We start from the raw sequence: 15418 nt of genomic DNA, 5'->3' as shown, positions 1-15418 counted from the left end.
CAATTTTGTATCCATTTGGCTACCTCACCCTGGATCCCATGAGATTTAACCTTATGCAACAACCTACCATATGGTACCTTGTCAAAGGTCTTGCTAAAGTCCATGTAGACAGCATCACCTGCACTTCCCTTATCGACCTTCTTGGTTACCCCTTCAAAAAACTCAACCAAATTTGTGAGACATGATTTTCCACTCACAAAGCCATGCTGACTGTCCCTAATCAATCCTTGTGTCTCTAAATGCCTGTAGATCCTGTGTCTCAAAATACCTTCTAACAACTTACCCACTATAGATGTGAGGCTCACCGGCCTGTAGTTCCCAGGCTTTTCATAGAACACAGAAAAAATACAGCACAAACAGGCCCTTCGGCCCACAAGTTGCGCCGGTCATGTCCCTACCTACCTAGGCTTATATATAGGCTTACCTATAACCCTCAATCCTATTAAATCTCATGTGCTCATCCAGAAGTCTCTTAAAAGACCCGATCGAGTTTGCCTCCACCACCACTGACGGCTGCCGATCCCACTCACCTACCACCCTCTGAGTGAAAAACTTACCCCTGACAGCCTTCCTTAAACAAAGGCACAACATTTGCCACTTGCCAATCTTCAGGCACCTCACCTGTGACTATTGATGATTCAAATATCTCTGCTCGGGGACTTGCAATTTCCTCCCGAGCCTCCCACAGTATCCTGGGATACACTTCATCAGGTCCCGGGGATTTATCTACCTTGATGCACTTTAAGACTTCCAGCACCTCCTTCTCTGTTGTAAGTACATTTCTCAAGACATCACTATTTATTTCCCCAAGTTCCTTAACATCCATGCCTTTCTGAACAGTGAATACTGATGAGAAATATTCACTTAGGATCTCGCCCATCTCTTGTGGACCCACACATAGATGACCTTGTTGATCCTTAAGAGGTCCTACTCTCTCCCTAGTTGCTCTTTTGCCCTTTATGTATTTGTAGAACCTCTTTGGATTCTCCTTTGCCTTATCTGCCAAAACAATCTCGTGTCCCCTTTTTGCCCTCCTGATTTCTCTCTTAACTCTACTCCGACACCCTCTATACTCTTCAAGGGATCCACTTGATCCCAGCTGCCTATGCATGTCATGTGCCTCCTTCTTCTTCTTGACCAGGGCCTCAATAACTTGAGTCATCCAGGGTTCCCGACTTCTACCAGCCTTGCCCATCACTCTAAGAGCAATGTGCTTACCCTGAACCCTGGTTAAAACACTTTTGAAAGCCTCCCACTTACCAGACGTCCCTTTGCCTTCCCACAGACTCCCCCAGTTAACTGTTGAAAGTTCCTGCCTGATACCATCAACATTGGCCTTGCCCTAATTTAGAATTTTAACTTCTGGACCTGACCAATCATTTTCCATAGGTATCTTAAAACTAATGGAATTATGGTCACTGGTCCCAAAGTGATCCCTCACGAACACTTCTGTCACCTGCCCTTCCTTATTTCCCAAGAGGAGGTCAAGTTTTGCCCCTCTCTAGTCGGGCCATCCACATACTGAATGAGAAATTCCTCCTGAATACACTCAACAAATTTCTCTCCATCCAAGCCTCGAATACTATGTCTGTCCCAGTCAATGCTGGGAAAGTTAAAGTCCCCGACTATTACCACCCTATTTTTCTTGGAACTATCTGTAATCTCCTTACATGTTTGCTCCTCAATTTCCCACCGACTATTTGGGGGCCTATAGTACAACCCTATCAAAGTGATTTCCCCCTTCTTATTTCTCAGTTCACCCCTTTTGACTCAGTGGGCGAACCCTCGGATATATCCCCTCTCAGTACTGCCATGATGTTTTCCTGAATCAAAAGTGCAACTCCCCCCCCCTTTCTTTCCTCCTGTTCTATCTTTCCTATGGCATCTTGTTTTTAACTTGTTTTTAAATCGCCCAGAAACTCGTGTCTATTTTAGTATAATTGTGGATTTATTGGAGCCAGTTTAATGTGGAAATTTTAAGCGTAGCCTGGAGGAATTTGGAATAACTATGAGAATTTTATATTGTTATCACCTCAACCCCAGGTAAAGAACAAAGAGATTGCAGCTGGTAACGTGTTTGGGATTTTAAATCAACAAAGATTAGATGTTGCCGATAAAATCAGGCCTTGGAAGTTGGCTTCAAAAAGGTTCCGTTACAATGAAGGATCTTGCATCTTATTTTAATCAAGGAGTTGTGAGCTTGTAGTGCTCTGTCGCTTTAAGAAGCTACAGCTGCGAGAGAGAATGCTGAGGATTCATTGATTGAAATTTACGAGTTGTGAGAACCTGTGTGTTTTGTTTGTTTTATGTGGATGTTTGTAGATGTGTTTTATCATTGTTTTGGGCTACATTTGTTTAGGTTTATCTTTCTGGAGAATTAACCTTACCTTGAGTCTTTAATTGAAGGCATTTTTGGGAGTTTAAAAACAGCATCAGAAGAATGCTTAAGTAATTAATTTTGGTTATTGTTGTTGTAAAGCACATGCTAAGTTGCTCTGTTTGTGTACGGACGATATTTGTGGGTTGAAAGCTTTAAGCTTTGAGGTTTTTTGTCTGTGATTTAAATCAAACAGATTTTTAAAAAGGAAGTGTGATTAATAAAACTTTTATTTTTCAAACGTTATGAACTTGGAGCCATATTTACTGACCAGAGACAGGATTCCAGGATATTTCACTAAACATGTGGGAATTTTAATCCAGATAAAACTCACTCATGAGAATGAAAGTTTTAATTTGTAATGGTTATTTAAAATTTGGTACATATGAAACGATTCTGACCAATCCTGTGTTGGATTGATCTTGGGTTCAACTTCCTGTCAGGTCCAAAGATTTATTCCTGACACAATTAACACAATGAAAAGGAAAATTCTGGAATTGGATACTGAAGAAAAGAGTTTAAAAGGAGAGATTATTAAATAGAAATGATTCCCAGACCATGTGGTCATTAGATTAAAACAAAGGAAGGGTGCTGACATCCATTTGAGAACTTTTAATCCACCCCATTTCAAACGAAGGGAGTCTCTGTACAAAGAAAACCCCAAGGATGGTAGATAAGGGGGTCTGGAAAACATCATGATGGGGGCACCTATCTGTTCATGAGAGGCTCACAAAGCCCCATGATGTCCAAATACTAATTTCATTGGACCTTTCTGTAATGTGTGTAATCTATAACCATTCTGATTGGATTGTGTCCAGCTGGGATGGGCTGAGTAACTGGATAAGAATTGATGATTTTCTTTGTTGGGTGGAGTTACACGTGATCAGCCCCTGTGGCTTCTCCCCGCTGGCGTAACTCAATAAACTGTTTGTCGATTGAATCAGGTTTAAGTGTTGAATGATTCTTCTGAGTTCATTCCCCCCAACACACTGGGTACATTACCACTTCATCCTCGGGAGTGGCCTGATAGGCCGTGGTCCAGACTACATGTGGCCCTTGGGGGGCCTTTCATGAATCACATGTGTTTGCTTATTGTAGATGCACATTCAAAATGCTTGGAAGCACAGATCATGAGTAATATTACAGGGCAATTAGGACTAGTTTAGTGGTAAAAACTGGGCGGCATGGACAAGTTGGGCCGAAAGGCCTGTTTCCATGCTGTAAACCTCTATGACTCTAACTACCTTTTTTGTGCCCTGAAGTTCCCACAATTGGAAAGCAGCCAGATTAGTTCAATAGACAGCCTTAATTGTGAGACAATTAAATAATAAATGATTACTTAATACATATGTTATAAAGGCTGGAAATATAAATTTGAACACAAGTTTATAACTTAGAATTATAAACACATTAAGAATGGTTAAAATGCTGTGGGAATTATCAGATGTTCCCTTCCCATGCTGACAGAATAAAGAAAGATGAAAGGACTTGTTAACCTTGACTGGAGGGAATGAATCCAATTTCCTTTGTAATTTTTTGTTGTCTCCACTTCCTCCACCCTCATAGGCAGCGAGTTCCAGGTCATTACCATTCGCTGCATTAAAATATTCTTCCTCCCATCTCCCCCCACTGCATCCCTTACATCAATGACCCCTTGTCCTTGTCCCATCAGCTAATGGGAACAGCTTTTCTTTGCCCACCTTATCTAAACCTGTCAGAATCTTGTCCACCTCAATCGAATCTCCCCTCAACCTCCTTTTCTCCAAGGGGAACAACCCCAGCCTGACATCGACAATAAAGAACAAACTAACACAATATGTTAATACCTGAAATCAAATGGGAATGTTTAATTTCTGTTTTAAAGATATTGTGAATATATTGTCCTGGACAATAAAGAAATTGGAATAATTCACCTTGAGAGTGGTTGAATGGAATATATCAATCTGGTATCCACCTACAGTCCAGTGAAAGTCTGGATTGTGCAGCTAGAACATAGACATAGAACATAGAACAGTACAGCACAGAACAGGCCCTTCGGCCCACGATGTTGTGCCGAGCTTTATCTGAAACCAAGATCAAGCTATCCCACTCCCTATCATCCTGGTGTGCTCCATGTGCCTATCCAATAACCGCTTAAATGTTTCTAAAGTGTCTGACTCCACTATCACTGCAGGCAGTCCATTCCACACCCCAACCACTCTCTGCGTAAAGAACCTACCTCTGATATCCGTCCTGTATCTCCCACCACGAACCCTATAGTTATGCCCCCTTGTAATAGCTCCATCCACCCGAGGAAATAGTCTTTGAACGTTCACTCTATCTATCCCCTTCATCATTTTATACACCTCTATTAAGTCTCCCCTCAGCCTCCTCCGCTCCAGAGAGAATAGCTCTAGCTCCCTCAACCTTTCCTCATATGACCTACCCTCCAAACCAGGCAGCATCCTGGTAAATCTCCTCTGCACTCCTTCCAGCGCTTCCACATCCTTCCTATAGTGAGGTGACCAGAACTGCACACAATATTCCAAATGTGGTCTCACCAAGGTCCTGTACAGTTGCAGCATAACCCCACGGCTCTTAAACTCCAACCCCCTGTTAATAAAAGCTAACACACTACAGGCCTTCTTCACAGCTCTATCCACTTGAGTGGCAACCTTTCGAGATCTGTGGATATGGACCCCAAGATCTCTCTGTTCCTCCACAGTCTTCAGAACCCTACCTTTGACCCTGTAATCCACATTTAAATTTGTCCTACCAAAATGAATCACCTCACATTTATCAGGGTTAAACTCCATTTGCCATTTTTCAGCCCAGCTTTGCATCCTATCTATGTCTCTTTGCAGCCTACAACAGCCCTCCACCTCATCCACTACTCCACCAATCTTGGTGTCATCAGCAAATTTACTGATCCACCCTTCAGCCCCCTCCTCTAAGTCATTAATAAAAATCACAAAGAGCAGAGGACCAAGCACTGATCCCTGCGGCACACCGCTAGCAACCTGCCTCCAATCCGAAAATTTTCCATCGACCACCACCCTCTGTCTTCGGTCAGACAGCCAGTTGCCTATCCAATCGGCCAACTTTCCCTCTATCCCACACCTCCTCACTTTCATCATAAGCCGACCATGGGGGACCTTATCAAACGCCTTACTAAAATCCATGTATATGACATCAACTGCCCTACCTTCATCAACACACTTAGTTACCTCCTCAAAAAATTCTATCAAATTTGTGAGGCACGACTTGCCCTTCACGAATCCGTGCTGACTATCTCGGATTAATCCGCATCTTTCTAAATGGTCGTAAATCCCATCCCTAAGGACCCTTTCCATCAATTTACCAACCACCGAAGTAAGACTAACCGGTCTATAATTACCAGGGTCATTTCTATTCCCTTTCTTAAACAGAGGAACAACATTCGCCATTCTCCAGTCCTCTGGCACCATCCCCATGGACAGCGAGGACCCAAAGATCAACGCCAAAGGCTCTGCAATCTCATCCCTTGCCTCCCAAAGAATCCTAGGATACATTTCATCAGGCCCAGGGGACTTATCGACCTTCAGTTTATTCAAAACTGCCAAGACATCCTCCCTCCGAACATCTATTTCCTCCAGCCTATTAGCCTGTAACACCTTCTCTTCCTCAAAAACATGGCCCCTCTCCTTGGTGAACACTGAAGAAAAGTATTCATTCATCACCTCGCCTATCTCTACTGACTCCATACACAAGTTCCCACTACTGTCCTTGACCGGCCCTAACCTCACCCTGGTCATTCTTTTATTCCTCACATAAGAGTAAAAAGCCTTGGGGTTTTCCTTGATCCGACCCGCCAAGGACTTCTCATGTCCCCTCCTAGCTCTCCTAAGCCCCTTTTTCAGCTCATTCCTTGCCAACTTGTAACCCTCAATCGAGCCATCTGAGCCTTGTTTCCTCATCCCTACATAAGCTTCCCTCTTCCTTTTCACAAGAGATTCCACCTCTTTTGTGAACCATGGTTCCCTCACTCGGCCATTTCCTCCCTGCCTGACAGGAACATACCTATCAAGGACATCCAGTATTTGTTCCTTGAAAAAATTCCACTTTTCATTAGTTCCTTTCTCTGACAGTTTCTGTTCCCAACTTATGCCCCCTAATTCTTGCCTAATCGCATCATAATTACCCCTCCCCCAATTGTAAACCTTGCCCTGCCGTACGGCCCTATCCCTCTCCATTGCCATAACAAAAGACACCGAATTGTGGTCACTATCTCCAAATTGCTCTCCCACAACCAAATCTAACACTTGGCCCGGTTCATTTCCCAGTACCAAATCCAATGTGGCCTCACCTCTAGTCGGCCCATCCACATATTGTGTCAGGAAACCCTCCCGCACACACTGCACAAAAACTGCCCCATCCAAACTATTTGACCTACAAAGGTTCCAATCAATATTTGGAAAGTTAAAGTCCCCCATGACAACTACCCTGTGACCCCCACACATATCCATAATCTGCTTAGCAATTTCTTCCTCCACATTTCTATTACTATTTGGGGGCCTATAGTAAACTCCTAGCAACGTGACCGCTCCTTTCCTATTTCTAACTTCAGCCCATATTACCTCAGTGTGCAGATCCCCCACGAAGTGCCTTTCCGCAGCCGTTAAACTATCCTTGATTAACAATGCCACTCCTCCACCTCTTTTACCAGCTTCCCTACACTTAGTGAAACATCTATACCCCGGAACGTCCAACAACCATTCCTGTCCTTGTTCTACCCACGTCTCCGTAATGGCCACAACATCGTAGTCCCAAGTACCAATCCACGCCCCAAGTTCATCTACCTTGTTCCGGATGCTCCTTGCATTGAAGTAGACACACTTCAACCCACCTTCCTGTCTACCAGTACCCACCCTTGACCCTGATACCTTCCCCAATACCTCACCACCCTCACTGACTTCTGGACTACAACTCCCTTTCCCACTCCCCTGACAAATTAGTTTAAACCCCCCTGAAGAGCCGTAACAAATTTCCCTCCGAGGATATTGGTGCCCCTCTGGTTCAGGTGCACCCCGTCCTGTTTGTATAGGTCCCACCTTCCCCAGAACATGTTCCAATTATCCACGTATCTGAAACCCTCCCTCCTACACCATCCCTGCAACCACATATTTAACTGCACTCTCTCCCTGTTCCTCAACTCGCTATCACGTGGTACCGGCAACGTACCAGAGATGACCACATGTTTCGTCTTGGCTCTCAGCTTCCAGCCCAGCTCCAGAAATTCCTGCTTTAAATCCCCGTCCCTTCTCTTACCTATGTCATTGGTACCAATGTGCACCACGACTTGTGACTGTTTCCCCTCCCCCTTCAGAATCTGGAAAACACGGTCTGAGACATCACGGACCTTGGCATCCGGTAGGCAACATACCATCCGTGAGTCTCTTTTGCTGCCACAGAACCTCCTATCTATCCCTCTAACTAACGATGGGATGAATAAGTTGATCAGTTTCTCTGGGAGATATTTACATCTTTGTCCACATTAAAAAATCCACATTTGAAAGCCCGGCCACTACATGAAATATCAGCACCATAACAGGGGGAGATAAGAAAGACAGACACTCACTTTGATCTTTTCATCCGCGCATCTGAGAGTTAAGAATGTGTGACATGATTTTGGGACACCGGAGTGAGTGTACAGATGTGATTTGTTACATGTGAAAAATAACAAGCCTAAATTCATGGTGAGATGGAGTGAAGAGCGGGTCCCAAACACACACAGCTACTTGAGACACAGCAGGAGATGACATGGTTAATGTGGCCAGGGGATTGAGACAACATTGTGACATCATCAAGGCATTGACACACACTCCAGAGAGAAACTGAGTTCAAAACAATCAGGATCCAATTAAACACACTGCACATGCTCACAAAGTGAGTGAAATTACAGTAAAATGGATAATCTATTCATCGAGAAGGAAAGGAGCTGGTGCAGAAAAAGATCAACTGAGTGTGAGATAGGTCCATTCAAAAGTCTGATGGCAGCAGGGAGGAAGCTGCTCTTGAGTCAGTTGGTACATGTCCTGATTTTTGTGTCTTTTTCCTGACAGAAAGTGGAAGAGAGAATGTCTGGGGTGGGTGGTGTCCTTAATTATGCTGGCTGCTTTGTGGAGGCAGCGGGAAGTGTAGACATAGTCAATGGATGGGAGGCTGGTTTGCGTGATGGATTGGGTTTTGTTCACGACCTTTGTAGTTTATTGCGGTCTTGGACAGAGCAGGAGCCATACCAAGCTGTGATATAACCGGAGAGAATGCTTTCTATGGTGAATCTGTAGAAGTTGGTGAGAGTCATAGCTGATGTGCTAAATTTCCTTAGTCTTCTGAGAAAGTAGAGGCATTGGTGGGCTTAACTATAGTGTCGGCATGGGGGGGGAACCAGGACAGGTTGTTGGTGATTGGGACACCTAAAAACATGAAGCTCTCGACCATTTCTGTATCGTCCCCATTGAAGTAGACAGTGGCATGTTCTCCTTTACGCTTCCTGAAACCGATGTCAGTCTCCTTCATTTAGTTGGTATTGAGGGAGAGATTATTGCCGCCGCACCAGTTCACCAGATTCTCTATCTCATTCCTGTCTCCGTCTCATCAGTTCCTGAGAGCTTTTGAAGCCGCTCCCACATTCGGAGAATTTAAAGGATCTCTGCAGAGTGTGAGTGATGTTCTGTCTGTGCAGTCTGGATAACCGAGTAAATCCTTTCACACTCACCGAGCAGGTAAATGGTCTCTCCCCGGTGTGAACTCACTGGTGTTCCTGCAGGTTGGATGACCATTTAAATCTCTTTGTGCAGTGAGAGTGTGCTGGTGGGACACCAATTAGCCAGAGCTTTTGAAGCCACGCCCACACACAGAGCAGCTGAACTGTCTCTCCCCTGTGTAAATGCACTGGTTGATCATCAGTTCCTGAGAGGTTTTGAGTCCGGCCTCTCAGTCAGAGCATTTAAAGGGTCTCTCCTTGGTGTGAGTAACATTGTGTCTCAGCAAGCTGGATGACTGAGTGAATCCCTTTCCACACACAGAGCAGGGGAATGGTTTCTCCCCAGTGTGAACTCGCTGGTGTATCCACAGTGTGGATGACCTTTTAAATCTCTTTGTGCAGTGAGAACAGCTGAACGGTCTCTCCTCAGTGTGAACTCGCTGGTGAATCAACAGTTCATGAGAGCTTTCAAAACCAGTCCCACAGTCAGTGCATTGAAAGGGTCTCTCCTGGGTGTGAGAGCTTTTGTGCTTCAGCAGGCTGGACACCTGAGTGAATCCTTTCCCACACACACAGCAGGGGAATGGTCTCTCCCCAGTGTGAACTCGCTGGTGTTTCCGCAGATTGGATGAACTTTTAAATCTCTTTGTGCAGTGAGAGCAGCTGAACGGTCTCTCCTCAGTGTGAATGCGCTGGTGAATCATCAGATCCGCAGCACTTTTGAAGCCACGCCCACAGTCAGAGCATTTAAAAGGTCTCTCATTGCTGTGAGTGACTTTGTGTGTTGTCAGACCAGATGACTGAGTGAATCCCTTCCCACACACAGAGCAAGTGAATGGCCTCTTCCCAGTGTGAACTCGCTGGTGTACCCGCAGATTGGATGAGGTTTTGAACCTCTTTGTGCAGTGAGAGCAGCTGAACGGTCTCTCCTCGGTGTGAATGCGCTGGTGGATATTCAGATCCGCAGCACTTTTGAAGCCACTCCCACAGTCAGAGCATTTAAAGGGTCTCTCATTGCTGTGAGTGACTTTGTGATTCTGTAAGTGGGATGACTGAGTGAATCCCTTCCCACACACAGAGCAGGTGAATGGCCTCTCCCCAGTATGAACTCGCTGGTGTGTCTGCAGGTGGGATGACCGATTGAATCCCTTCCCACACACAGAGCAGGTGAACAGTCCCTCTGCAGTGTGAAAGCGTTTGTGGGACATCAGTTCACCAGAGCTTTTGAAGCCTCTCCCACAGTCAGAGCATTTAAAGGGTCTCTCCTGGGTGTGGGTGACTTTGTGTTTCAGCAGGCTGGATAATTGAGTGAATCCCTTCCCACACACACAGCAGGTGAACGGTCTCTCCCCGGTGTGAACTCGCTGGTGTTGCCGCAGGTTGGATGATGTTCTGAATGTCTTTGTGCAGTGAGAGCAGCTGAACGGTCTCTCCTCAGTGTGAATGCGCTCGTGCTCTCTCAGATCCGCAGCACGTTTGAAGCCGCTTCCACAGTCAGAGCATTTAAAGGGTCTCTCATTGCTGTGAGTGACTTTGTGTCTGAGCAGGTGGGATAACTGAATGTATCCCTTCCCACACTCAGAGCAGGTGAATGGCCTCTCTCCGGTGTGACTGCGTCGATGGATTTCCAGGTCACAGGGGGCTCTGTATCTCTTCCCACAGTCCCCACATTTCCACGGTTTCTCCATGGTGCAGGTGTCCTTGTGACTCTCCAGGTTAAACAATCAGTTAAATCTCACACAGAACGTGGGTACAGTCTCTCCCCGTTGTGAATGCTGCGATGTATTTTCAGGCTGTGTAACTGGTTAAAGCTCTTTCCACACTCAGTGCACTGGAACACTGTCCCTCGGGAGTATCTGTATCTTGCTGCTTTTCCAGTCACATTGATATTAAAGACCTGTTTTCGCAGACAGAACAGAGAAACATTTCTCCTTCCAGATTCAAAGTCTGATAATATTCAGGTCCGATGAATTGAGTGAGGGTGTCAGATGCTGATGTGATGTTTGTTTCAAGATTTTGGTCTGTTAATCCTCACCTTCTCATATCCTGTAAATGAGTTTGAAAAATTCATCAATGTCAGCACAGGATAGAAATTCAGAACAGACAATTCTAGTTTCTATGGAACATTCTTTCCTCTCTCATTCCCCAAAAGCTGTAAATCTCCATCCCACACACTCTCCCTCCATTCTCACTCTGCTGTATCTAATATTCATCCTCCCAGTTCTCCTGAAGGTGCTGATTGAGGCTGATTGACAGATCCATGCTCACTGCTTCCTGTCCTGGATAGTCATGATAGACAATACACATCTTTTTAGCCTGTCTTGATGCTCTCTCCACTCACATTGTTTCGTTTCTTAAAGACTTGATTAGTTGTAAGTATTCGCATTCCTACCATTATTCATGTAAATTGAGTCTGTGTCTTTATAAGCTCTGTTTGTGAACAGAATTCCCACTCACCTGAAGAAGGGGCTAAGAGCTCCGAAAGCTTGTGTGGCTTTTGCTACCAAATAAACCTGTTGGACTTTAACCTGGTGTTGTTAAACTTATCCTGCCCTGGACACAGAGAGCTGGAAATCTCCATGCAGGCTGCCAGACAGATATATGTCTATCTGACTGGACTAACAATGTGTGGAATGGACAGACTGGACTCACTTCCTTTCCCTTCAGTTGCTGCAAGTCCCCAATTTCCCCCAGAATGAGAAAAGAAATGGAAAGGGGGAGAAAAGAAAGTGTTTTACTCACAGAGGTTGGCGACAGGAGGAAGTTTCCACTCCCCCAAGGTCAGGGGGTGGGATCTCCGCCGCGCGGACCCGGGAGCCCCGCCCCCACCCATAGTTCCCCTCCCCCTGCACCTCCTCGAGCCAAGGTTTCCAGGCAACCGGCTGGCGGCTCCGGACAGAGCGAGAGCCGCTCGGTGATCTCCCCTTCCCCCCGGCCCCTGACTGCGCATGTCCAAGGGAGAGGGGAAGCTGCGCATGTGCGGTGGAGTGCCCACCCCCTGACCTGTCTGCTGAGGTGTTGACCAATGGGGGAGTTGGAGGACCTGAAGGACTCTGGTCCTCCAGCCAATCAGAGCTCCCCCATTGTCTGAATGCGGAAGTGGACAATGAGCTTGTTCAGCTGCTCATTCTTGCCCGGCGAAGCTGCTGCTCTCTCTGAATGAAGATTGAGCTTCAGACAGACTCAAACTTCCTCCTGTCTCTCCAACATCTGTGAGTAAAACACTTTCTTTTCTCTCCCTTTCCATTTCTTTTCTCATTCTGGAGTAATTTTTAACTTCCAGGTCACCACTCGCTGCCTAAATGCAGATCTTCCTCACATTCTTCATGTATCTGTATCCAGGTAATACAGTGTATTACACACATCATCAGCCTGCTTTATGTCCAAATGTAAAACTTTAATGTGACTGTCAGCTTGAAGATTTTCAGCTCTCTGCGTCCAGGACAGGAAGCAGTGAGCATGGATCTGTCAATCAGCCTCAATCAGCACCGACAGGAGAATTGAGAGGGTGAATATTAGATACAGCAGAGTGAGAATGGAGGGAGTGTGTGGGATGGAGACTTACAGCTTTTGAAGAATGAGAGAGGAAAGAATATTCCATAGAAACTAGAATTGTCTGTTCTGAATTTCTATCCTGTATTGAAATGATGAATTTTGTTAACTCCTTTTACAGGATATCAGAAGGTGAGGATTTTATAGACAGAAATCTCGAATCAAACATCACGTCAACATCTGACAAACTCACTCAATTCATCAGGACCTGAATGCTATCGGCCTTTGAACCCAGAAGAAGAAATGTTTCTCTGTTCTGCCTGGTGTAGCAGTCTTTAAACATCAGTGTGACTGGAACAGGACTGACACACATACAATCAACTAAGATTTTCCCGTGCATTGACTGTGGAAAGAGCTTCACAGTTACACAGCTGTAAACAATATTGTACCATCACAGCAGGGCACCATAATATCGTTCCGTGTGAGACTTCAACTGATGGTCAAACCTGGAGCAACACAAGGATACCTGCACCATGGAGAAACCGTGGAAATGTGGGGACTGTGGGAAGGGTTGCAAAACCCCCTCTGAGCTGCAAACCCATCGACGTATTCACACTGGAGAGAAGCCGTACACCTGTTCTGTGTGTGGGAAGGGATTCACTCGGTTATATCATCTGCAGCGACATCGACTGGTTCACACTGGAGAAAGAGCATTCATCTGCTTTGAGTGTGGGAACGGATTCGCTCATTTACCCGATCTGCAGAGACACCAGCGCGTTCACACTGGAGAGAGACCATTCATCTGCTTGGTATGTGGGAAAGGATTTATGCAGTTATCCAACCTGTCGAAACACAAAGTCACTCACAGCAATGAGAGACCCTTTAAATGCTCTGACTGTGGAAGTGGTTTCAAAAGCTCTCGGGAACTGATGATCCACCAGCGCATTCACACTGGGGAGAGACCGTTCAGCTGCTCTCACTGCACAAAGACATTTAGAACATCATCCCACCTGCGGGAGCACCAGCGAATTCACACCAGGGAGAGACCGTTCACCTGCTCTGTGTGTGGGAAGGCATTCACTCATTCATCCAGCCTGCTGAGTCACAAACTCACTCATACCCAGGAGAGACCCTTTAAATGCTCTGACTGTGGAAGTAGTTTCAAACGTTCTGGGGATCTGATGATCCACCAGCGCATTCACACTGAGGAGAGACCATTCAGCTGCTCTCACTGCACAAAGAAATTTAGAACGTCATCCAACCTGCAGGAACACCAGCGAGTTCACACTGGGGAGAGACCGTTCACCTGCTGTGTGTGTGGGAAGGGATTCACTCAGTCATCCAGCCTGCGGAGACACCAGCGAGTTCACAAGTGATGACAGGGGTTGGATTCTGCTGTTATTGCTGCTGTTAATCACATCCAGGACTGAACCATGTTCATTCTGACAGTTGGTGAAGTGGGAGGGTCGAAGGATTTCTTTTTGCTGGATTGGCCGGTCTCACAACTTTTCTTCCAGTGGGCTGATGCTCTTTGAGCCTGGGAGAGCACATTTCCACTGAAATGATCCACAAAAGCTGATGAAGGACATTTATTTAATCCTGGATAGTAAATAGTGTTTTTCCCCCCACTACAGTGAGATCTGAAATAAAGACAGAAAGAACTGGAAAAACGCAGCAGCTCTGGCAGCATCTGTGGAGAGAGAAACAGAGTTAACATTTCACACTACTGGATGGGAGTCAATCTAGTAAACCTCCTCTGAACTGCTTCCATGGTATTTATAAAATGGGGCAGCACGGTGGCACAGTGGTTAGCACTGCTGCCTCACAGCGCCACGGACCCAGGTTCAATTCCTGGGTCCCTGGTCCGATTCACTATCTGTGTGGAGTTTGGACATTCTCCCCGTGTCTGCGTGGGTTTCCTGCGGGTGCTCCGGTTTCCTCCCACGGTCCAAAGATGTGCGGGTTAGGTTGATTGGCCATGCTAAAATTGACCCTTGTGTGAGGGGGATTAGCAGGGTAAATGTGTGGGGTTATGGGAATAGGGCCTGGGTGGGATGGTGTTTGGTACAGACTCAATGGGCAGAACGGCCTCCGTCTGTGCTGCAGGGATTCTACGATCCTTTGTTTAATTGGAGACAAAACTGCACCCAGTGTTCAAGATGCAGTTTCAGCAATGCCCTGTATAACTGAAGCAGAACATCTTTACTTCTGTGTTCAATTTCTCTCAGAATAAAGGACAGCATTCCATTTGTGAGAACTTTGATTTATTTGAACTAAGATTTATGAGGTTCTCTTGTTTACAATAACTCCATAACTGTAAATCACACCAGGTTCCAGTGACTTAACCATGTGGCTGGAAAGAATACTTTAAACGGTGAATTCAGGAAGTTTATTAACCATTAGAAATGTCACAAGTCAGAAAGATAAAAAAGCAAAGTATCAATTAACAGTAAAAGGAGAAAGTTTAGCTTTAACAATTGAACATATGAACTTCTGAAAGGTTATGGGGAGAAGCAGGAACATGGAGATGAGAAGCATATCAGCCATGAACGAATGACGGAGCAGACTCGATGGGCCGAATGGCCTCATTCTGCTCCTATATCTTATGAACAGACTTCTCTCCATCCTTGTCAGACCAGGACATGAAGTGATGGCTCTGAAAACATGGATAACTTGTAAAATCAACAGCTCCCAACACCTCTCTGTAGGGCACAGTGGTTTGCGCTGCTGCCTCACAGCGCCAGGGCCTGGGTTTGACTCCCAGCTTGGGTCACAGTCTGCACATTCTCCCCGTGTCTGTGTGGGTTTCCTCCGGGTGCTCCGGT

General features: G+C 45.7%; 2 protein-coding genes across 4 annotated transcripts in view; one reads left to right on the top strand and one right to left on the bottom strand.

Moving 5' to 3' along the window:
- The window catches only part of LOC144482743 (uncharacterized), a 101496-nt gene extending 89568 nt beyond the window's left edge, over nt 1-11928 (bottom strand). The window contains exon 1 of the mRNA XM_078201581.1: nt 11844-11928. The gene's annotated coding sequence lies outside the window, so the exon portion shown is untranslated. The remainder of the gene's footprint in view (nt 1-11843) is intronic.
- Nucleotides 1-14844, top strand: part of LOC144482782 (uncharacterized) — a 29574-nt gene extending 14730 nt beyond the window's left edge. The window contains exons 1-2 of one of the 3 annotated variants that reach the window (XM_078201642.1): nt 12191-12313; nt 12775-14844. In XM_078201642.1, the coding sequence (XP_078057768.1) occupies nt 13127-13969 (843 nt within the window). In that variant the 5' untranslated portion in view covers nt 12191-12313; nt 12775-13126 and the 3' untranslated portion in view covers nt 13970-14844. Of the gene's footprint in view, nt 1-12190; nt 12314-12404; nt 12444-12774 lie in introns of those variants that run through there. The other 2 variants (XM_078201643.1, XM_078201641.1) reach the window with 2 other exon arrangements.
- The last annotated feature ends 574 nt before the right edge of the window (nt 14845-15418 follow it).

Source organism: Mustelus asterias, unplaced genomic scaffold (assembly GCF_964213995.1).
Source record: "Mustelus asterias unplaced genomic scaffold, sMusAst1.hap1.1 HAP1_SCAFFOLD_42, whole genome shotgun sequence".
In the NCBI taxonomy this organism is placed as follows: domain Eukaryota; kingdom Metazoa; phylum Chordata; class Chondrichthyes; order Carcharhiniformes; family Triakidae; genus Mustelus; species Mustelus asterias.
The sequence above is the reverse complement of the archived record's forward strand: the minus strand, read 5'-3'. Positions and strand labels throughout refer to the sequence as shown.